Source organism: Pimephales promelas, chromosome 19 (genome assembly GCF_988280905.1).
Source record: "Pimephales promelas chromosome 19, fPimPro1.hap1.1, whole genome shotgun sequence".
Classification (NCBI taxonomy): domain Eukaryota; kingdom Metazoa; phylum Chordata; class Actinopteri; order Cypriniformes; family Leuciscidae; genus Pimephales; species Pimephales promelas.
In genome coordinates, this window is record NC_142787.1 from 13,209,129 (window position 1) to 13,234,138 (window position 25,010).

General features: G+C 36.6%; 1 protein-coding gene across 9 annotated transcripts in view; it reads left to right on the plus strand.

The window, feature by feature from the left end:
• rapgef1b (Rap guanine nucleotide exchange factor (GEF) 1b) overlaps window positions 1-25,010 on the plus strand; it is a 52,488-nt gene continuing 27,478 nt past the window's right edge. For 3 of the 9 annotated variants that reach the window (XM_039661025.2, XM_089124054.1, XM_089124053.1), the window contains exons 1-6: window positions 6,858-7,691; window positions 22,903-23,045; window positions 23,389-23,567; window positions 24,135-24,291; window positions 24,374-24,462; window positions 24,542-24,691. In XM_039661025.2, coding sequence (XP_039516959.2) covers window positions 7,619-7,691; window positions 22,903-23,045; window positions 23,389-23,567; window positions 24,135-24,291; window positions 24,374-24,462; window positions 24,542-24,691 — 791 coding nt within the window. In that variant the 5' untranslated portion in view covers window positions 6,858-7,618. Of the gene's footprint in view, window positions 271-6,857; window positions 7,692-22,902; window positions 23,046-23,388; window positions 23,568-24,134; window positions 24,292-24,373; window positions 24,463-24,541; window positions 24,692-25,010 lie in introns of those variants that run through there. The other 6 variants (XM_089124059.1, XM_089124055.1, XM_089124056.1 and 3 more) reach the window with 4 other exon arrangements.

Here is a 25,010-nt window from a genome sequence, read left to right on the forward strand (position 1 = left end):
ACACACACACACACACACACACACACACATCAGCAGTAGATTTCACTGTCTGTCTGTCGCCAGCGCGTGCATGTGAACGGATTCTAGCCCGCTTTCTCCGGGGATCTATATAGCCACATTGACCCAGTACATCAAAATGTGTGGCTGAAGAATATAACTCGGGATTACTGTGGCCTAAATTCCCCATTTTGTCCTCCTGTGACTGTCCAAACTGAGGATTTGCTCCGGCCAGCGCAGCGATCATGTCGGGGAAAATAGAAGGCAAGCACGGTAAGCGCGAACCGGCCCGCGGAGTATGTAGGCCTGGTTACCATGCACTTTAACTGGCCCGCAATCTTTTACTGGTGCATTTAATGCCACTGTTAGGAATGCACCAAAGGCACGGGTCTCTAATGTTCATGTCGACCCAGAAATATGTGGTGTGGGAAATCAGTGTCTGTCCGTTAGCACGCGCTAGCGTCCGTGGGGAGTCTCCGAGCTCGCGCTGCCGACGGGGCATTTAAACGAGGCTTCGCCGAGAGAATCGTGAAACCGAGCAGAGACTGTCCCGTCGGTGTATCTGTGAGATGAAACATGCATGTGTCCATCTAAACACACTTACAGCAGCAGTAGAGCCTCTCCTGCCTGATGCTGTTGTCAATCTCATGCTCTCTCTCTCTCTCTCCCTCACACACACACACACACACACACACACACACATACAAATAATAAGTCACGTTTATGAGTTTAATGTGTGTTATGAACAGCTTTATTTATGAATGCATTGGGTTTCACTTATGTTCACTGGTTGATTAGGTTGCGTGTTAAAACTATTTAAAGAATTCATGCGTATATTTTCAATATCGTTTTTCTTTTCTTAAAGTAAGATAGGCTATATGTTTGAACATTAGGATATTAGATTAACATGTAAAAATAAAGTGTATATTGTGCTTTCTTAAAAACCAATTTAACATTTGCAGCTCATTTGAATAGTTCATAAACCCAGCGTTTATTATGCAAATGTTGTTTGAGTATGTTTTAGATAAAGTGCACCCCTGGACAGGTCATTATTTCTGCGTGGACAGTGTCACCTTGTTCTGAAGCAGGCGTTGTCATTATTTCTGAGAATGATAACTGTGTTTTCATTTGCTGAATTTGTCATTGGCTTTCTTTGGACACAGTTGAATGCTGTCATGTTGCATGTTATGTTTAGGAATATGACAACACAGACTGTCTGTCTCTCTCTCGTGTGTCTGTCTGGTTGTGGTGAGTCTTAACAGAAAGCGACAGGAGGTTTCTTTCGGCGGTGGGAAGGAAACTCAATCCCCCTGATCACCTCACCCTAAACAGCTGTCCCGAACGCCCGGATCGGGTCAGGGTTTAGGGTGAGGCTGCAGGGAAAGTTTGGTTGTTCTGTTGAACAAATCAAAGTTATCAAGGTTTTTGGAGATTTCAAAAGGTGTTAATTCACTATTACACAATTTAAGGCCTTAAAAAAGGTCTTAAATTCATGGTCCTGTTCTCCAAATTTAAAAATATACACATGAGATGCATCTGTAAAAAACTGAACAAAATGAAGTGAGTTTATACTTAAACAAAGAACAAATATCTGTCGATGATTTATGAACACTCACCTTTGAATTAAGTTGATTTTTCTGATCCCATTGGCAGATATTTCTTCCTTTTTTAGTATTATTATTGTTACGTTGAAAAGTTAGTTTGATAAAAATACGGTAAAATAGTGAAATATTATTGCCATTTAAAATGCAGTTTCCTATTGTAATATGTATTAAAATGTAATTTATTCCTGTGATCAAAGCTGTATTTTCAGCATCATTACTCCAGTCTTCAGTGTGACATGATTCTTCAGAAATCACTCTAATATGATGATTTGCTGCTCAAGAAACATTTCTGATTATTACCAATGTTGAAAACAGTTGTGCTGCTTCATAGTTTTGTGTTCGAAAGAAAAATGTGATGCATTTTATATTTCAGGATGCTTCAAAAGAACAGCATTTATTTCAAAAAGACACTTTTTCAGCATTATAAATGTCTTTACTGTCACGTTTATCTGCATCCTCCTTGCTGAATAAAAGTATTATTTTCTTTTAAAAAGCAAAGCATTTTTAACTGTTACTTCCAAGCCGACTTCTTCCTGAAAAGTGATTCTCCGTGCGGGAAGGTAGAGAATGCATATCCCGAGGCGTTACTTACCTGAACATTCCTTTGTGGCACAACTGAAAAGAAGCATTTGTCGCATTTCGTCTGGGCTGAGCGTGTTTGAGCCGTTTAAATCGTGTCAGCACACTTCTTATTTGAGAATGAACCGAATTTGAACACTTTAGTAGTTGTATTGAAGTCATTTTGGAAGCCGCATTCTTTGCATGTTTTGTTCAGGCTCACGTTGTGCCCTGTCTTGCACCGACCTGTAGGAAGTGTGTCCCATGTGCTTACCCGCTTTGTTTGTATTGGAGGTTTGTGTGTGTGTTTGGTTACCGGGTTGCCTGTTTGTCTTTTGTGCGTTCTGTTGGTTGGGCGAATCGATGAGCGCGGTTCTGGATAAGTCTAGAGCCAGACCGAAACAACAAGAGCTGTAAAGAGTGCGCAGACTGACACTGTGTGTGTGTGTGTGTGTGTGTGCGCGCATTCTGACGTAATTCTCCACATCAACATGTTTCTTTGTCGCCGTGGAAACACTGACCTCATGTCATAATGCCACTGTCATTCATGCTGAAACGTTAAAACCAGTCACCTGTTATGAACGACCTCCCTCTGTCTGCTTCTGTCTATCCCTGTAGCGTCGAACAAAACCAGGAAGCAGATCTGACCTCCTTCAACTTCCTTACAACAGTGAGAAAATGAACTTTGGGGAGAAAAATGAGTGTGTGAGAAATCTTGAGTCGTGTCTCAAGGCTTCAGACTAACTAGTACACTCTTAAAAATAAAGCCTTTATAATGGGGGGTTCATAGGGAACCAATGTTGGTTCCCCAAAGAACCTCTCAGTGAACAGAAGCTAATATTTTAATAATCTAAAGAACCTTTTTCCACTATAAAGGACTGTATGTGCAATGGGAAGATTCCAGATTTAAATGTTCTTCATGGAGCCATCAATACCATTAAAGGGTTAGTTCACCCAAAAATGAAAATTAAGTCATTAATTACTCACCCCCATGCTGTACCAACCCCGTAAGACCTTCGTTCGTCTTCGGAACACAAATGAAGATATTTTTGATTAAATTTGAGAGCTGTATAACTACCACATTGGCTCCTAAGGGACTGGCTCTTGACGGCTGAGAAAGTCAATGAAGAAAATGTTTAAATATCCCAAGTGACTACCGTGGCTCAACTATATGTTTATCAAGCGACGCGAATACTTTTTGTGCGAAAAAACAAACAAAAATAACGAGTTTATTCGACTATTTCTTTTCTTCCTAACGAGATTTCCTTAGATTTCCACGACGCATGCGCGAGAATTGCTATCTGCTTACACTACTTTAGATCGCAATTCTCGCGCATGCGTCCTGGAAATCTAAGGAAATCTCGTTTCTGGCCTACAAGGAAGAAAAGAAATAGTCGAATAAACTCGTTATTTTTGTTTGTTTTTTCGCACAAAAGGTATTCTCGTCGCTTGCCGTCGTCTGCCATGTTTGTTTACAGATTTTTGACGTTGTGAAAGGAATCTGTTAGTGTGTGTTGTGCTGTCTTGGTCACTCACTTTATTTCCCAGTTATTGGAAATAATTACATTATTTGTGCATTATGTAAACATAGTAACGATTTGAAAAAGATCTACGTTTCAGCATTTCTTCTTTTGTGTTTCTCCAGAAGACAGAAAGTATTTTGGGTTTGGAACATAATGTAAGTGATGACAGAATTGTCTTTTTTCTTCAGTATTCAAATACATTTTCTCAGTAGAACTCATGTTGTGATTGTAATGTGCCTTGTTATATCTGAGCACTTCTGAGGAATCGGCCCTGCATCTGTGTGTTTTCATGTGACATTCTCCAAATAACTCGACTGTAATAATGTGTCATGTTCGGTGGGTGTTTTGGATGTATCTATGAGTAGCTATGAATCCCTGACAGAAAAATTATTTATAACAGCTCATGGTTGTGTAATGCATTCGGGCGGATGTGTGTGTTGTGTTTATGAATAGTTCCATTGCCGTGTAAATCCCAGACGACAAAAGTGTGTGTGAATGCTCACATGGACATGCTGGTGTTCTAAACACAGTCTAGCAGTAAACTGAGAGATAACGCACTACTGTGAAATACAGACACATTATAGATTAAGATCACTAGTGCATGTTTGGGCTGGATGAGAATATGGAGTATATTGTGTGTGTGTATATATATATATATATATATATTATATATATATATACATTTAAGATTTTGTTGTTGCTGTCAATATTTAGCCAGCCTACATGTTTTCAGCAATATAAAATAGAGATGCGCTGATTCTAAATTTCTCTGCCGATTCTGATAGCCGATTTTTCAGAATGATATCTGCCGATAACGATAACAATAGTTTAAGGCGCTACAAATTAGGCTGTCAAATGATTAATTGCGACTAATCGCATCCAAAATAAAAGTTTGTGTATAAATAATGTGGATGCACTGTGTATAATTATTATATATATATATATATATATATATATATATATACACACACATGCTTGTATATATTTAAGAAAAATTTTCATGTAAATACTGTATGTATATATATATATATATATATATATATATTATTATTATTTATAAATATAAATATTTTATAAATAAATAATATTTTTTTCTTAAATATACATACATGTGTGTGTATTTTTATATATATATATATATATATATACTGTGTATAATTATTTTTATATAATTATTGTTATATAAAAATAATTGTGTTTTATATAACAATAATTGTTATATAAAAATATAACAATTGTGTATAATTATTGCACTGTGTATAATTATTTTGTATAAATATATATATATATATACAAAATAACTATACACAGTGCACCCACATATATTATGTAAACACAAACTTTTATTTTGGATGCGATTAATCGCGATTAATCATTTGACAGCCCTACTACAAATAATGTTTGGTGTAAATGCACACCTGGCAACGCTGTTGCTTTATGCTTTAACATCGCTATTTTTCAAACTGCAAATGCATTATTGTATTGTCGAGTTAACTTTGACAGCCCAAAATTCAACACAAGACACATTTTCTTCACACATAGTATAAGTTGCAGTCTGTCGGACACGTTTTTCCGCCCTTTTTGATTGGGATGCACAATATATTGGCCACCATATCGGCCGATATGTTCATTTGTAATGTTATCGTTATCGGCCTGATAAAAAAATGTGGCAGATATATTAAAGCCGATAATTAATGGATTGTTTCCTTCAGTTGAGAGACACTAGATGCATACTGTTCACCGTGATGCTTTTGAATTGCTTGAGATACGATTGAAATCACTTTAAAAAAGGAAAATATAGTTAAGTGCAACATGTGCAGCTCAAGTCTGTCATATATAGGCTACATACAATTATAATAATGACATTATTACACTTTTTTCACATTCACTCTCCCGGACGCTCCTTGAGGTCTTCAGGCCAAGACCTTTTTACTGTTCCTAGAACTCGTTTTAAAACAAGAGGTGATCGTGCGTTTTGTGTGGTGGCTCCAAGGCTATGGAATTCTCTTCCATTAGTCTTGAGAGCTTTGGACACTGTAGAAAATTTTAGTAAACACCTTAAAACACATCTTTTTAGACAAGCTTTTAACTAGCTATATGGTGGTGTTGTAATGTGTGTTGTGGTTTTTATTTATTTTATTATTATTATTATTTTTTTTTAATGTAAAGCACTTTGTGACCCTTCATGTCTGTGAAAAGTGCTATATAAATAAAGTTTACTTACTTACTTACTTACTACTTACTTACTTACTAATTATAAATGTGTGCTTGGGACATAACATAAATTTTAATGCTGAGACCTTTGTTTTTGTTATCATGCTCTCAAAAATTATATAAAAACTTTAGATTTAGATTTATCTGACAATATATCAGTTATTGGCTTTCAAATATGGGGAATTATCGATTATCGCATCGGCCAAAATGTTTAATATGCGTACATCCCGAGACGGGGTCTAATCAGCCCATCATTGACTGATCTTAAACAATCGACCAATAGTGAAAATAATTGTTTTTTTATACATCGGTGCATGCCTAATATAAAAGTAAGTCACTTTATTTGTATAGCTGTTTTCAAAATAGACATTTTTATTACTTTTTGTGTATAAATTAAGTGATTATTGTCAAGTCAAAAAATTAGTGAATTGGTCTAAATCACGTTTTAATGGAGTTGTCCGGTTGGTAACGTCATTTAGCATCATACAACTGAACTCACAACAAGAATATTTAGCAATGATATTGGTGAATTACAGTCTATTTTGTGATTTAACATGCTTCAGGCTTCAAAAATGGGGGTTTTGTAGTGAAGTAATAGATTAAAAAGTATTTCATGTGATGATGCAATCTTTACTCGTGCTGATCTAAAAATAAAATGACTTTTAAATGAATCTAATAAGTAATACGTTTTACTTCTTCCCACTCCATTTCAAGCATAAGTGTAAAAGTTATTATTATTGTATCTTTTCTGTTGTCACACTATTTTGCTTAAATAAATATATAAATCTAAGAACTTGATAGGTTTTCTTTGACTTTAGTTCCTAATTCCTGATTCAGTGTAGTGCATTCTGATTGGTTGTCGGGAGTGTTTTGGCCTTCGATTGGCCAGAATTATTTAGTCGTCTCTGACTACTAGTTTTTTGTTCCAAAACTGTAATTTGGGGTTTTAGAGAAATGAGCGCAGTAGATTACTAGAATGAAAAACATGCTCTTACTATCCTGAGCTTCAGTAATTAGATGGGACTTGCGCCATGTGTGCGTTTGAGAGAAGCAGGCGTGTGTATGTGGACGTGCAGGGCTTTGTGGGAATATAGTAAGGAATGGATGGATGTGAGATTGAGAATTTCAAGCTGATTTGAGCTGTATTATCTGATCTGTCTGCTGCTCAGAACTACATAATGGAGGTTTAAAATCTATTGACTCTTTTTCTCCCCCCCGGATCGGTGTAATTTAGTTTTGTGTGCACAGTTTTCCATGCCGTAAGCTCAATCGATCATTACTCGCGTCAGGCAGTTTTTCATCCGAGCGGATTTTGACCATCATTGCTCCATAGTTTCTTCTGGAATCCAGGAATCGGGATGTTTTTGGCATTCCAACATCATCCGACACACGTGGAACACGGAGACGACGGACTCTGCAAGTTCTCTGCAGTTCTGTTTGAGTTTATTTTTAGATCCCACTCGGTTTGAAGTCTGAGTCAGGCTGGGTCATGGGATTTGACTGAGGGTGACTAACTAAGCGAGGTCTCCGGCTCTGGATTTTTATTTCTGACTTCTGACAGAGATCTGTTGGACAACTGTTGTTGTTTTTTTTTTTGATTGAATAAAATGTCCAGTATCACCTCCAGAGATCCCTGTTTGGGGTGAATGAGATTAGAAGAAGTCTATTTGAGTCTCTAAACTCACTATTCATTTCGATAACCAGAATTCGTCCGGGTTCTACATGGGGAACACCAGTCGGAGATCCCAACCTCTTCTGGAGGAGACGGAATATTTTAATAGTGCACCAGATACAGGTGAGAACAGATGCGCTGAAAGCATGTAAACAAAGGTTTTGGATTCATCAAGGTCATTGTTAGAGATTATGTGGAGGAATTTGAACTTTGTTTTCTGAGTGTGACGTAACCGGAGTAATGTGTAATATCAAGGCTGGATGAACTTTGTATTTGGTCGCTTATTAAGTTTAACGTTGATCTTTTGAGCTTCCATTTAATTGTAGTCGTAAAGTACACACATCCTTATTGCAGTTCATGTTGTACTTTGGTTTCCATGACTCATATTGTGATATTGGATTTTAGACTTTGAAGGATACAAATGTTCTCGTCTATTTCTGTCAATTTACGCTATTGGATTTAGATCGATCAGGCTTTTTTTGGGAAGTTCTTCAAAGTCAATTACTTGTGTTGTTGAAGGTTGTGCTTTTGTTCATTTAATTTCTGTTCAATTCCTTGTATTATGGTATCCGACTGCAATGCTATGATACTTTTATATATTGTGTTACAGGATATTTATATACCATGGTTAATTTTTGTTAATGCTGCATTGATACATTAATTGCCCTCTTAAAAAAAATTGCAAGCAAGTTCTTCTCCAACAAAGAAAGTATTTCTGGGAATACAGAAGCTTCTGATGTGAAATTCCAGGGACATTCCTTCCCGTTCCAGTTGTGTGGCTTTTGTCTAAGTGCTCATTTGATCCAGTCAAACTCTGGGTGGATCCAACCCAACGATCTGCGTCCAGAAAAAGAGATGCAGAGAGAGTCTTTCGGGACATGAATGAGATGGTCATTTTGACTTCTCTGTTTTGGGACATTTAGGATTTTGGGCTGTGGATTGACGAGAGAGTCTTTAAAGAGGAACATGCTCGTTTTGCAAATAGTTCTGCGCTCTTTTGATACCTGTATCAGAAACATTGTATTTAACTTTCTACTTTATCACAGAAACATGCACTTGAATGTGCCAGCATCGATTCAAGGCCCGTAAGTCATAAATAGGACATTCAGAAGTGCTGCTGATGGCAGGACCTCAGATCACATTAAATCGTCTGCATTCGGGTTCTATGTAACTCGAGCCAAACATCTGGGTTCAAATTGTGCTATCAAAGCATCCTGTCTGATTTAGAGGAGATATACGGTTGTTTTGGCCTGTAGTTTCAGTGTGCCAGTTTTCATGCTGAAATGGAGCTCGCCACTTGGGTTTCAGCAGTAGAAATGTTTATCTTAGCAATGGTAAATTTGGAAAAACAAGAAAATACATTTGGCAAAACTGAGTTTGACTGATTCGGTCATGTTAGTAATTCATTCATTCCCTCATAAAAGGCGATTAAGACCGTTCCCAACTCATTTTACTTCTGTAATCTTGTGTAATTCCAAGTGAAACAGGAAAAAATGTAAGAATTTGAGTTTATCCAATAATTGGATGATAAAAAGTGGCCGAATTTAGTCGAGAGGGGTTAAAAAGTAAGTGGACTTGGTGATGGGAGTTAAAAAGGAAAGTTGTTTGATAAAACATTACAAAGACAATCTTTGTGTTTATTGGGAACCAATGTTTCGATGAAGTAATGGGGTCTATTTTGATTCCATGATGACTTTTGAGTAAGTATTTATGCTGGTTGATTTGGTTCAAGGCTGAGGACTCATCATCCAAGGCCAGACAGAGAGAGTTTAGAGCGGGATGAGGCTCCCTGAGGAAGGCCGTGAGCATGTGTGTGTGTGAGAGAGATAGTGAGTGAAGGATAACAAGTGTTTTGCATCCGGAAATGATAATATCTGTGCATTTCTCCTCTTGCTGCGCAGTCACTCGCTCTCGGCTGCGTAATGCTCTGTTTACCAAACAGAAAGTATTAAAACACCATCAGTTCTTCTGACGTATAGTCTGTCTGCTTGCAATACTCTGTTTACCTGACACTTTGACTGTCTCGAAGTCACTATCGTCTCAGAAACCCTGAAGACTGCACTGTAGTTTGTGGAAGCTCCTTAATTATTTTGTTCCCATCAGGTTTTGGGTTTATTTGATATTTCCAAAACATCTTGACAAACGGAATTTGCTCATAATGTATTGAAATATATTGCATGGATGAACACAGACATGAGTGTGTGTGGGTGTCCAAAGATGTTGCACAATGTTTTATAGGATTTTTTTGTCTTGAGAATATGTCTAAAACAGTAACATTTAGGCTACAATCCATTTGTGTTAACATTAGTTAATATGAACTATTATTATTGAACAATATTTCTACAGCATTTATTTGTCTTGGTTAATGTTATTTTCAACATTTATATATTTTTGAAATCAAATGTGAACATACTGTATCTGTTAGTGTTAGTTAATAAAACACTGTAAATTAACATGAAAGAGCAATGAATAATTGTTTTTTTTAATTTACATTTAAAGTAGACAATGAAGAAAAATGACCCTTTAAAGGAATATTCACCCCTTTAAATATTGAGTAAAGAGAGATATTGAGTAAAGCAGAAGGGCAGAAATAGATCAGGACCACGGCGTGTGTTTGATGGAACATGAAACTCTATTAGACGATGGTATATTTAATCATCTGTGTTTGGGCTGAATGATAGGGATTAAAACCGAGCTGTCTTGATCTTTTTTGTATTGATGTTACCATTCTAATTAAAGGCGCAATATGTAAGATTTTTTCGCCACAAGAGGGCGCAGCAATAATAACAACAATAACAAAAGCGTAGGTTGATGATGCAGTGATGAGCTGAATGATGGGACTTGCTGTCAAGCTGATGGATCTAATAATGTTTATGGATGAGTGCAAACATTCTTGTTTTTTTAACATTACTGCGTTATGAAGCAGGTCGCGATTGCTAAAGAGACAGATATCACACACGACTCCCGCGGATAGGGCTGTCAAACGATTAATCGCGATTAATCGCATCCAAAATAAAAGTTTGTGTTTACATAATATATGTGGGTGCACTGTGTATAATTATTTTATATATATAAATACACACACATGCTTGTATATGTTTAAGAAATATTTTTATATTTATTTTTTATATTTTTTTATATATGAAGAGTTCAGATGCAAAAGCCTCTAAATGCCATTTGAAATTTTCTTCTAAAATGACCATTTTTATCAAGCTTGTATATTTCAGTTCAGTAATTTCACTTAAATGACAATTAATAGGCAATCTTCATTGCCATTTAAGTGAAATTACTGAACTTAAATATACAAGCTTGATAAAAATTATCATTTTAGAAGAAAATTTCAAATGGCACTTAGAGGCTTTTGCATCTGAACTCTTCATATATATATATATATATATATATCATATTTTTTTCTTAAATATAGATGCGTGTATATATATATATATATATATACGCACAAAATAATTGTACACGTTGCACCCACACATATTATGTAAGCACAAACTTTTATTTTGGATGCGATTAATCGTTTGACAGCCCTACCCGCGGATATAAAGGAATAAGGACATTTAATTCTACTGAATTACCCACAAGTGATGGATTACTCTCACAGGTCAGTTTATTAGATGAATTAAATTTGTGAGGTAATGCAGCACTGCTTCACTTGGGCTAACGTTACACTATTACACTAAACAGCGTTTAAATGTGTGTTGAAAGTTATAATGTTACGTGTTAGTTTGTTTTAGTCGGCCACTTATTTACAATTGTAATTTCTCTATAATAATATATCTTTGGAGACTTTTGGGATATTGTAAGTACAAGTATTGTAAGAAATACATCACACTGTGTAAGTGATTTTTGGATATTTTATTACAAAATTCTTACATATTGCACCTTTAAATTAAAGTTGGCATGAAAGGGAAGTTGCGATTCATCCCTGTTATGATGTAAATCCAGTGAATTGCCTTTTTAAACAAGAACAAACGCGCGGGGCTTGATTTTGTCCATGGAGTCGTGAACGATGATGGTTAATGCAGGGGAATGTGTTTGCATTAGTCACATGTTAGTCACATGAAAACTACACACAATTCCTGAATCCATAACCTGTACACACAAATCCTGTTAGTAAGCATGTCCCAGATAACTCATCTGATTCTGTCTGCTGTCCTCGTGTTCTTCACTTGAATGAGTCTCTCGCATCACGTCTGCTCCAGTAACCCAGTTCTCCTCCTCCTCCTCCTCCTCCTCTTCCTGCACCTGTTCCTACACACCTCTTTCATGACAGCATTTCCTGCCGTGTGATTTGTGTGGGTAGATTCATGCCGAGATTGCAGACACTCACTCTCACAAGAGCCTGTTACCAAGATTATTAGTGTTGCAAATGTACATTCCTGTGCATGATGTGTTTGAGGGACACACAGTCAGTGACTGTTCTTTGCCTGTCATTATCTTTATTCCAACTAAACCAGTCATCTGGAGGAAATGCACTGTGTGTTTATGAAACATAGAAACTTTGTGCATGTAAATTAAACAATTTCAATAAAATAGTTCCTGTTTGTCCACCACAGACTGAGCATCGATTAGCTTTTTTTTAAAACAAAAGGCAGGATCATGTGAAATTTGAGCTTTTTTTTTTTTTTTTGAGCTGTTTTATTTTTTAAACCAGAATTGTATGTATTTCTGAAATATTATGAATTCAAAATAAGCTTGTGACCATATTAATTAATTAAAATTAGCTTTTTTATTGTTAGTTAACCTATAGTTTTTTAAAATTAGTTATCCTATTGTTTTATTTGTATTATTGTTATTATGATTTGGTTTATTACTGTAGTATTAGGTTTTGTATTTTTTTTTTTGTCGTATTTGTGTTATAATTTAAGAGACAGTTATTTTATTTGTATTTTTTTTATCAGGAAAACGTTTTTTTTGAATGATGGACCCTGGACTTTTTTATTATACAATTTATATATAATATATATATATATAATTTTGTATTAACTAATGTTAACTAATAAATTATTAATACATTTCTATATAATTTATATAATTTTGTATTAACTAATATTAACTAATAAATTATTAATAAATGAATAAAGGCTTAAAAATGTATGTCTCTTTAGTCCATGTTCGTATTAATTATACTAAAATAAAGTGTTACTAAATTGAAGATCAATTAAACGGATACTATTTTTTATTACTTATCTCAGAGTATTAATTTTTTTTTTTGGGGGGGGGGGGGGTTATTTTATTTTTATTCTACTTTAAGAAAAGCCAATTTTAATCAGCTAAACTGTTTTGTAAGATGAACCCCCCAAAATAAACTTTTAGAATTTTTAAGTAAAATTAGGGAATATTTTAAAGTTTTTATGCATATAAACATTTTTTAAGTTGAATTTGATTAAATATGTGTATTTTTTAATGTTGAATCTGTATCTACCATGAAGCTTGTGAAGCTGTAAAGGCGATACTTAAATATTAAGTATTATTTTTCATAAAGTATCCGCTCTAAAGTTTATTAGTACATATTTCTGACTGCAGTATGTATGGTGTTTGTATTTTGTAGTTTAAATTGCAAAATGTAGTACTTGCCAAATTCAAAGTGTGTGTGTGTGAGATGGGTAGGGTTAGTGTAAGGGGAAAGAATACAGTTTGTACAGTATAAAGGCCATTACGTCTATGGAATATCCCCATTTAGATGCTAAGTAAACGTGAGTGTGTGTGTGTGTGTGTGTGTGTGTGGTTATCCATGACTCAGTGTTCCAGAGGTCAGTGCTCTTTGTTGTAAAGAGGATGGGCAGCACAGGAAGTGCTCCTGTGCATTGGAGCCAGACAGGAAGTTGATGGGTAGGACTGAGGCCAAAGCAGGAAGTGGTGGCTGTGACCTGCAGGTGACATGAGTTAGGACTAATTGTATGTTTGTATGTGATGTGTGTACTTTCGTGCTGAAGCAGACCTTGAACCGGAGGTTGGGGAACGCAGTCACTGTGATGATGGGGTCACTGGACAGGAAATGATGCAGGATTTGGCCGGGGCTTCCTATTCCTGAATTCATTTTTCTAGCAACTGTGCTTGAGTTCAGACACACACGTGTGTTCATTAGTCTATAATGGACATGGTTTGAAGGCTGTAGTTAGACCAGCTAAAATCTGATGCCTCCCTCTCTGTTTTTCCGTCAATCTATATTATCAGCATTCCATTAAAGACAGTGAAAACACTCCCTTGGGCGGAACGAGAGCGAGGGAGGGAAGTGTGTGCTATAGTTGATCTTGCAGAGAACTGCGTGTTGAAATGTTCTCCGATAAGTGGAATCTGATTGACAGCATAATTTACTCAGACTTGAAGCTCAGCATCAGGATTACCCATAATGCATTTCAGGCCTATTGCCATTGCTCCTTAATGGGCTAAACGCTTATATTTGTGCACTTCAAATTCTGGTTTTAAATATTTAAAATATTATTATTCATGCAATCCCCTGTGCAGTTCTTGCTTGCAAAGACTTAAAGAAACATTCTATAAAGTGTGATTTCTTTCAAGTTCTATATGTCTTTATGTGAATGGTTAAGCTTAAGATAAGAGACATAAACACAAAAGGAAACTAAATGAACCACAATTATTTAAAAATAATGAATCGTCTGCGAAGACAGTGACAGACCTGTGTTAAATAATAATGAATTTACCAAATCAAAATTGTAATTGGTCATGTTAATGAGGGTCTTATTGTGATTTAGCTACACTTATCATTGTTTGTTTTATTTGATGACATCATTAACTCTCCTTTTTTCAGTTTTTCATTATAAACTACTGTGTCTATTTTAATATTATGTGACATTATATAACATTTATCTGAATACACCAGTAAGATTGTCTTCTTTTTTTCTTCTTACAGATTTTTTATTTTTATTTATTTTTTTTATTTAAATGCGAATAAGAGTTTAAACAGTGTACAAAAAGTATAGATAATTTATAATATAACCATTAGAAACCAGGCCCAACTGTCCTAATTAAGACTGTAAGAAATTACTCTCTTTAATTTATTAATAAGCATTTCTAACATTGTTGTTGCATGACATTGCATTTTTAATTCAGTGATTGCATCCAGTTAATCTCTGAAATAAGTTATATTTAAAGCATTTTTGTCAAGAACATCTTAACTTTTGGCAGTCAGATCCGAGTACTTATCACACCGGACATGGAGGGTCAAGTGGAGCACTTTGCATTCATTTGGGACTAAATATCCCACATAGGGCCAGATTTACTAACAGCTTGCTCCAGCGCAAACCCTCTTTTGCCGTAACTGTCAGGATTTACTAAAGACGGTTATAAATGTGTTTTGAAAAGGCATGGACAGTTATTTTGCGGCTGACCTTATTGCATGTCCAGTAGTAGGAGTTACTCTTTCAGACACAAAATGTAATCTTTCCCTCGCGGGTCAATTTTTTTATTTTATTTTTGTCCAGAAAGCTTGTATTGTTTAATTTTTAAAATGTGTTTTTTTGTTTGTTGTTTTTTATCATTTTTTTTTTGTGGGGATGTTTTTTTTTAAATAATTGTTTGTTTTAAGTACTTTAAAATGTCTAATTTATCAATAAAAAATATAATTTAAGCACATTCTTCACATTCTTTCAATTGAAATTTAAAATAACTTTGATATGCATTCAGATACACGGGTAGACGTGTAAAATTATATTTTGTTAAAGTTTTATCAAAAGCATTTTTTTGTACCGAAGCATTCCTCGACTTCCATTCATTTCTAAGGGGGACAAATTGATGCACAAAGGAAATATTTTATAATTTTTGTAATTTCAACAAGCTAAACTCCTAGAATCCAGTAAGTGTGTGTGTGAGTGTGTGCGTGTATTCGTGATTCGTGAAGTGCTACAAAAGTCCCAAGATCTTGGACCACTCCAGAGTTTTTAATTCCAAAAGCAGAGTTTTTAATAAGGAATAGTATTATGCAGGAAAAGAACTGTAATTTTCAGTTTGATAATGTAACTGTGCAAAGGGTAGAAGAATTATTATTGGAATGTAAGGAAAAACCATCTGGTATGGATAATATTGATTCTAAATTGTTTAAATTTGTTGCTAGTGTAATTGCTGTTCCGATTATGCATATTTTAAATTTAAGTATTAACAGAGGGGTGTATCCCCATGCTTGGAAAACAGCCAAAATTTTACCTTTACCAAAAAATACATCTTCAACTTTCTTTGGATCCAACTGTAGACCGATTAGTCTGTTGCCTGCGTTAAGTAAAATCATGGAGAAGATTGTTGTGGAACAAATAAAAAAGTATTTTTCAGATCATAATTTAAATACAGAATATCAACATGCATATCGAGCTGGTCATTCGACAACCACTGCTATGGCTCAAATGAAAAACGACTGGCTAATAGCATCAGATAATAAAAACTTAACAGGAGCTGTACTGTTAGATTTTAGCTCGGCCTTTGACTTAATTGATCACAAATATTTATTAAATAAATTGTACTGTTATGGTTTTAGCTCAACGGCAATAAATTGGTTTCAAAGTTATCTGGAAAATAGGAGACAAACTGTGTTTTTCAATGGAAGTTTTTCACATGAAAAAGCAGTTGACTGTGGTGTACCGCAGGGAAGTTGTTTAGGACCCCTCCTGTTTGCCATATATACAAATGACTTGCCATTAGTTTAAAATAAAATCAAGAATAGCAATGTATGCTGATGACTCAACTATCTACACATCTCACGAAACCATTGAAAACCTTGAAATTGTGTTATTGGAGGAACTAAAGTCCGTAGTAGAGTGGGTTAAGGATAATAAGCTGGTTTTAAATGTAGGCAAGACAAAAAGTATTGTTTTTGGAACCAGACACATGTTGTTTAGTGAACCCAAATTGAATTTAGTTATTAAAGATATGCATGTTGAGCAGGTATCACAGACACGGCTTCTGGGTATTGAAGTCGACAACCACCTATCATGGTCCAAGCATATCAGTAGAGTTGTCCGCAGGATGTGCAATGGACTTTTTATGGTGAGAAGGTGTTCTCACATGTTGCCTTTTAACATTAGAGTAAATGTAATGAAATCACTAGTGTTGTCACAGTTGGATTATTGCTCAGAGGTTTGGTCAAGTGCTGCTGTGACACATATATCAGATCTACAAATGGTCCAAAATAGAGCAGCACGATGTGTACTTCAGTGTCCATTTGGAACCAATGTGAACTGGATGCATAATACATAATACAGAAAGATTTACAGTTTCCTTGCTAAATTTAACAAGAACTATCATTTTAACTAAATCTCCAAAAGTACTTTATTGTAAGTTGCACTTTAGTTCTGATGAGCACCATTATGCCACTAGACATGCTACAGAGGTTTATACTACCCAAAGTACGAACAAATTATGGAAAGAGAGCTTTGTTGTATAAAGCAATGTTCTGTTGGAATACTTTGCCCGGTGACATTGTCAATGCACACAGTAAACGTCATTTTAAAGTCCTTTTAAAAAGGCATTTGATTACGAGTTAACATGTATTGTGAATAGTAAATTGTATTACATTATAAATTATTGCGACAGTATCATGACCAAACTGTATAAATTTAATTTTGTAACATAAGATTATTCAAATCTGAGAATGAACTAGGTTTTGTGTATATGGGTGAATGTTGGTTTTGGATGTAGGTGTGTATGAGTAGGGGTGTGTGGGTTTTAATTTTTATTTCTATTTGTGTTTAGATTTGCAAAATGTAATGTTCATGGTGTAAAAGTTTTTGTTGGTTTCACATGTTGGTTTGAATCAACTCCAGGAAGAGTAGCCGCTGTGTGCAGCTAATGGAGATCGAAATAAATAACAATAACAAATAACAATAACTCCGATGAACAGTAAATGTTTTCAAATAACCTGAGGGAAAGATAAGGGTTAAAGGGTTAGTTCAGCCAAAAATGAAAATTATGTCATTAATGACTCACCCTCATGTCATTCCATGCCTGTAAGAACATTGAAATGTATGTACAGTATACTGTCCTTGTCCAGAAAGGAAATAAAGACATCATCAAAGTAGTCCATGTGATATCAGTGGGTTAGTTACAATGTTTTGAAGCATCGAAAATACATTTTGGTCCAAAAATAACAAAAACTATGACTTTATTCAGCATTGTATTGTTATTACAGCAATATATATTACAGAGGAGCTGTAATTTATCAATTTGCAACAAGAATATGTTCATACTCCTAAGGCGTGTTTAGACCTTTATTTTGAAATTGTGATGAACATGAAAAATCATGAAATCATGATGGGTAGAAACCTCAGTTTGTTTTCATACCAAGAGCTCAAAAGATAGCATCCATTCAATTATTTTAGAAAAAAAGGTCTAACTTTTTTTAAAACATAAAGAAAAAATTATAGATTCACCATTTGTGATGTGGCAGGAAGCTGTAACGCACTTACTTGTTCTTTTTATATGTTTCTTAGAGGTTTAATTCATATCAAAATCTGCCAAACTTTTCATATTACTTCTGAATTGGATGTCTACTCCATAAATTGTATGAAAATCTTGGAAATAATGGTTCATATCACTCAAAACACATAAATGGAGACGCCCTTATATGGGAAGTAATGGAGGCTGGTTGCGACCTAGTGAAAAAGTTTGGTACTGCGCCCAAACAAAATCTTTTTGAAAGCTCATTTTTTGAGACGTCAACCTAAAATTTTAAACACAACTTGTTCAGATTTGTGGCTTTGATTATTTGCAGTTTTAGAGTCGCCCAGGTTTTGAAAATATAGTATATTTTATATAAATTCTGAATAATTACATTTTTTACATAGTACATTTTCATAAACTCAAACTTCTATACGTTTTTTTCTGTTTCACTTACTTCAAAAATCTGCCAAATTTCTTCTTTAAAACTCTTGAATTCTTGAATTACAACCATTTAAGTTTGAAATGTGCATTTTCATGTATATTCAGAAAAAGGGGGGTGACAGTTAAAGGGTTAAATGAATAATGCAAGGTGATTTACTAAGGTTTGTGCTAGTCTATATTTGCGCCATTATTTACCGCCCCCCAAAAAACCTGGGTTAAACCAGACATGAATTTGTGCTGCTATTGGTAGACTGGGTTGGTCATTATGGAAATGATCCAGGTGCGTCTGTATTCGTCAGTTCTGTCGAGTCGTCAGTAGATCACGCACAGAACTTTACCCTCCCATCGGCGCCATTTTGGAATTGCGTTCTCACGCTAATTTTAGTTTAGTAAATCTGGCCCATAGTCTGTTGTGGTTGCAAACTGCACATTTTGTCAAATGTAAAAAGTCATCTGGGCTTTCTGTGCATACTACATACTACTTTTTAAAAACAGTAGGTTATATTCTGCGTGCGTTTCTGTCGATTTTGGTTGTAGTAATTCTTCACTGCACGTAAATTGCACAATGCTAGGTGTCCTGAGCCAAAACTACATTAACTTTGCATGATGCAGCCACTTACACACTCAGTATTGTATTGTAGAGATTGATTGGTGAGTGCTGGTGTGTGATATGGATCTGTAGTATGGATTTTAGTGGTGATTACATTTAAAGTACTACATTACCCACGCTCCACTGCTGTTCTTTTCAGCCCACAGGCCTTAATACGCCCACCATGCATGCGTGTGTGAGAGGTTAATTAAGTGTGGTATGTGTGTATTAGAGCATAATGGCTCCACCCATGTTAGTTACAATACAACTTTTCCGTTTTACCCAGAAGGCATTGTTCTGAGCACGCTCTGAACGGAAAGGCAGAGTCCCTTTCTGCAACAATGGCTGTCAACATGCACACCTAAACACACAAACATGATATGTAGTTTCCTGCATTTTTGTAACCCAAAAAGTGTTTTTTTCTCATGAGGGGTCAGATGTCAACTGTGCATCGAGAGTGTGTATGATTACATGCGGTCCAAACTAAGTACACGCTTCTTAAACACACTTTGAGCCTCTTTCGCATAGAGATTCATTCCCACTGCCAGTGATTTTCTGAAATCTATGCGCGCATTCAAAGATACGTGACATCAGGATATTGATGTTAAGGTTGCGTATGATCTGCGATTGCTCTCGAGAAACCACGTTCGTACATTTTTTTTTTTTACTGATTTGATCATAAAATAGTGCATCACGTACCGTTCAACTAAGTTGGTGAATGATCTCAGCTTCAGTGTCATCACTAAAACACACCCTTAACGGCATCAGTCCATAGCTGTCAACATTGAACATTGAAAATAAGGGAGTTTTCCCGGAATCCATCCCCAAAATAAGGGATTTTTTTTTTTGCACGATTCTCACCCACAAACTTTAAAAATAAAGCACAATCCTTAAAAGTCTAAGGTGTTCATAACTAGCCTATGTGTGAGAGAGAAAGAGACAGTGTCATTTAAAGGGAAAAAAATCTACATTTGGATTAGCGTGTGTTGCTCTAGCATTTGGACAACAATTTCAACATTTAGCCTATCACACATCTTCCAAAATCCGCAAAATAGGGAAGTGGGCTGTCTGTTTATTTTAATTACATTTACACATTTTGTGTAGCTTTAAAGAGCCTATTTAGCCTGATGGTGGACCATCACTCAGAAGACACACTATCTTTATATCCTCCTATAGGCCCAGAACGGTTTTTTTTTTCAAGTTTTTTTTTCTTCTTCATGTAATCACATTGTTAAGAGCTTAAGAAACAAATGGAAAAAAAGAAAATATATTTTATTCATATATTTGAAAATCTATTTATAATAATTATTATTTGTTTAAATTACATTGATATCTGAATTTATGTAAAAACCTAGACTTTCAAACATCAAAATGTAATGTATTAATATGTATTCGAGTACAAAATTACATTCAGCTAGCCTAAACATCGTTTCCTATTTTTTATTTATTTTTTTGCCTGGAAACGCAAAGAAATTCCAGGCAAAGAAACACGCTTGCCTGTCGCGTGAAAAATAGGCGTCAGTTCTATTTCTAGCATGCACGCGTTTTCTGGAGACGCGCGTGTCACGCAGGCAGCGTGCAATAAAAACGGACACGCCACGCAGCCAGTGTGTCTCCGGCCAGCGCGCGCGCCACCGCATCCGAGGATAAACGACTTCAAGCCGAATCTGTCCGAGCCCGTACGTCTCACACAATCAGAGAGTAAAAATACGGTATATTTTACGGGAAAATACTCAAACGGGAAGACAGCGGAAAAAAAGAGCTAAAATACGTGAGAAACCCGGAAAAAACGGGAGGGTTGACAGCTATGCATCAGTCCCTTTGGTTCACACAGAGATCGTTCCGGGACTGATCCCAGCAATGTTACTAGGTCCGCATCCTGGGATCAATCCCGGGACGTGTTTGTGTTCACACAGAAGGCACTGCAATTTTCTGGGATCAGCGCTCTGTGTGAGAGGGGCTTAGAACAGCTGTTCTCAACCAGGAGGACAACAAACTTCCAAGGGGGCCTCAAGATCATTTAAAATAAAATAAAAACAAGCATTAAAAAAGGTTGACATAAGGTTTCCTGCACCAAAAACAGTCGAAACATATTCCACCCTCCCTGACTCCTCAGTTTTGTCTGGTAATGCTAGTCGTGCCGAATTTACACACTTTAAATCTTTAAACAGGCTGTTTTGCTGCTGTACCTTTAAGATTTCTATTGAGAAACGATCTCTGTTATGATTGTGGAACCTTTCCGTAGTGGAGAGGGCTGAAGTTCCTAAATACTGAGTAATTGTTGTGTAAATGTGGCAGATTTATGTAAATGACCTCGTTGTTGTGATGTCACAATCACAATAGCCGCCTCTCCACTGTCGGGCCAGTGCGAGACAGGGCTTTAAAGGGATAATAGACCTTATTCAGAGCAGCGCCATGACAGGTATGAAAGTGAGGCTGTGAGGGATAGACTTACCGTGTTTCCAATGGCATGGACTGTAAAAAGCTGAATAAAGCGGCTAGATTATAATCTTACAATTTTCCACAGCTTACATTGTCGGAGTTTTTTGTCAACTGACATTTCTTTGAAAGATATTTTCCAGTGTTTCATGAGCAGAACAATCCGAAAACACATTAAATAACAATACAGCCCATTGAAGAGATGCAAGTCTATCCCTCACAGCCTCGCTTTCATTCTCATTAAAAATCAAAGATGGCGCTGCCGTGAATAAGGCGTATTAATGAAAATTCTGTCAGTATTTACTCACCCTCATGTTGTTCCAACCCCGTAAAACCTTCGTTCATCTTCAGAACACAAATTAAGATATTTTTTATGAAATCTGAGAGCTGGATCACTCCTCCATACTAGTTCATAGGCTTCTTGAGGAGTTAAAACTTGCCGGTCTGAAAGTTATTAAAGACATCGTTAAAATAGTCCAAGTGACTACAGTGGCTCAATCTTAACTTTATCAAACGACAAGAAAACGTTTTGTGTGCAAAAAACAAACATAAATAACGACTTCATTTCAACTATTCATTTCCTTCTCTTTGCGCCTCTAGTCAGTTAAACTAGTGTAATTGCGTAGAGCTACGTCACACGTAGGCTCACTATTGGCCGACGCTGGTCGTGTGTGATGCGTGTGACGTACAACAACAAATCACATGCAATTACACTAGTTAAACGCATTACCGCCTCTGTTTGTAACCACTCCTCTAAGCCGAGCTTATTCGTCAGGCCAAAAAATCGCTGGCCGTTTGGTACTGAAAAGGCCCTGACGAGGCCCGATCAAGCCCTGGAAGTGACATTGGAAATGCGATTGGCCCTGGCACCAACTGGCACGTTCGCTTTTGACCTGACACTGTGGAAACACGGCTAATGATTTCTGAATGAGCTGTGCAGTTTAGATTCTGTCTAATTGTGCATGTGAGAGTATTATTTAACAGATATTACTTTGAACAGGATGATAAATTAAGAAATAGCTGTGTATGTGTGTGCGCGCGCGCGTTTCTCTCTAATTACAGCCCATAAAATTCCAATTATGATAAAACCCCACAGACGGGGATTCTAGTTTATGTAATTGCCTGTGGGAGCACGTTTGTTTGGTGATGTTTATCGCCAGCAAGGCTTGAATGTGTTTATTTGTATAGTTTAATTGTGCTTATTATATAAAACGACTCTGATCTTGCATTGATTGCTGGTTGTAAGTATCCCACCCTCCTTTTTTAGTGACAGATCGTCTCTCTAAATGTATCTGATAACCAAAACAGTGCTGAGAGTTCGTCAAAGACGAAGCCTGAATGAATTTCCCCAATCGCCTCGGGTTTTTTGTTCTGTCGCAGATTTTAGGTTATGCAAAAGCTCCTTTTGATATGTACTTGTCTTGTCTTGTGAATTTATCCTTCTGTGTTTTTATTGTTTTCCAGAATCCCAGAAGTCCCACCTCTCATCTTTCACGATGAAATTGATGAAATTTCATTCCCCGAAGATTAAAAGAACTCCATCTAAGAAAAGCAAACAACTCCAGCCAGAGCCTGCAGTGAAGACTCCAGAGAAACCCGTCAACAAGGTAAAGCAACTCTACTCTTTCCTTTTGAGATCTACAGTTACTCTACCATAACTAGTCAGAATTAACTTTCCACTAACTCTATAGTTACTCTACTTCTGCTCTTCCACAATAACCATTACCTTTCCACCCTCTTACCTCTACAGTTACAACAAACTCAACCCTCTCAACTTTACAGCAACTCTACGGTCGCTCTACTGCAGCTCTATCTCAGTAAAGATGATCTCCACATCTTTTTAGCTGCAGAATAACTCCCATGCTGCTCTATCTCAACTCTGTTGCCGCTGCATTATCGCAAATATCAACTTTCCATCCTCTGTAAATAACATTTAATGTCTTTTAACAGAAGGTGAGTCGATTGGAGGAACAGGAGAAGGAGGTGGTGAGCGCTCTGCGTTACTTCAAGACGATTGTGGACAAGATGAGCGTCGATACAAAAGTTCTCCAGATGCTTCCTGGTTCAGCTAGTAAAGTTTTGGAGGCCATATTGCCTCTGATGCAGGTAGAGGCTCGGATACAGCACAGGTGAGAGTACCAGCACTAAATGTACCATGGTAACACCGTGGTAATCTTTAAAGGGTAACTAAACCCCTGGTCAGAGCCTGACTCCACCCACTGGTAATATTTGAAAATGCTGAAAAAGTGGGCGGAGATAGAGGGGACGAAATAGATGCTATAACACTCTATCCTGATCGTTTTCAATACTCACAATTCCAGTGGTTTTGACGACACAAGATGGTTTTTATACTGCCAAGGGCTTAGCTCGCGTGGTGAGCTGAAACCAGCGTACGTCACGAGGTGCGGAACATCCAATAGGAAAATTCAACTGCAGTAGCCACCGTTCAACCTGAAGAGGGCAGCACTAAGACGTTTTTACACCATATATTGTAGAAATAAAACACTTGAATCAATGACTGGTATTAATAAAGATCCATTCTTACAGATCATTAACTAAAAAAAGTCGGTTTAGTGTTTAGTTACTCTTTAAAATATCTACGTACTTATCTACGTCTAAGTACCATATTAAATAAGAGTGATTTTGCAGCCTCTTTCTGTTATTCTCTCTCTCTCTCTCTCTCTCTCTCTCCGCAGCTCGGCAATGTCCTCCTGTCATAACCGCGTGTATCAGAGTTTGGCGAATCTCATTCGTTGGTCCGACCAGGTGATGCTGGAGGGCATCGACCTCGACGACAAGGACACCGTGGCAACCGTCACCACGGTGATCAAAGGCGTGCTGGATGGTGTGAAGGTGAGGCGATGAGATGTGTGTTTGTGACAAGGTTAAAACAACACTGGCATATTTATAACTGGAGTGTGTGCGTTTGTAACAGGAGCTGGTGAAACTCACAATAGAGAAGCATGAGCAACCGTCCCCGACGTCCCCCAACAAACCAGCGCCTCCTGTGACCAAAGCCGAGAGGTACACTCACAAAGGCCCATATGGATTTATCAGGTTTGCATAGAGATTGTTTAATAATGCTTCTCTCTCTCTTTCTCAGTGTGTGTGAAAATCCTCTAACTGAGCGAGAGAAGGCGATCCTGAGTAAGACCACGCCCATTGCCACGCCCACCGACAGCTTGACGGACATGTCCGAGGAAGAGGCTCCGCCCAAACCTCCTCTACCGGGACTCAAACTGGCAGAGCACAGGTATGACAGCGTGATTTTGAAATCTGAAATTGTTGTTTGTGGTTTCTGAAAATGAAAAAAAGAACTGATAGATTCTCAAGACATTTTTAAAAGGCATATTAAAAAGATTATTTTGGGTTAATTTTTCATGCTTTGAAATCAAACAGTCTGTTGCATTGTAGGATTGCTTTCTGCTCAATTGCAGTTGGTCATCAACGTATTCCATACATTCACTGAATACAAAGTGAAAACTGCAAGCGTAGTGAATGTTAGGCTAGTGTGCCATTCCAAACCCAGACCTTCCTTTCGGTTCTGTCTCAAATCATTTGATACCTCACTG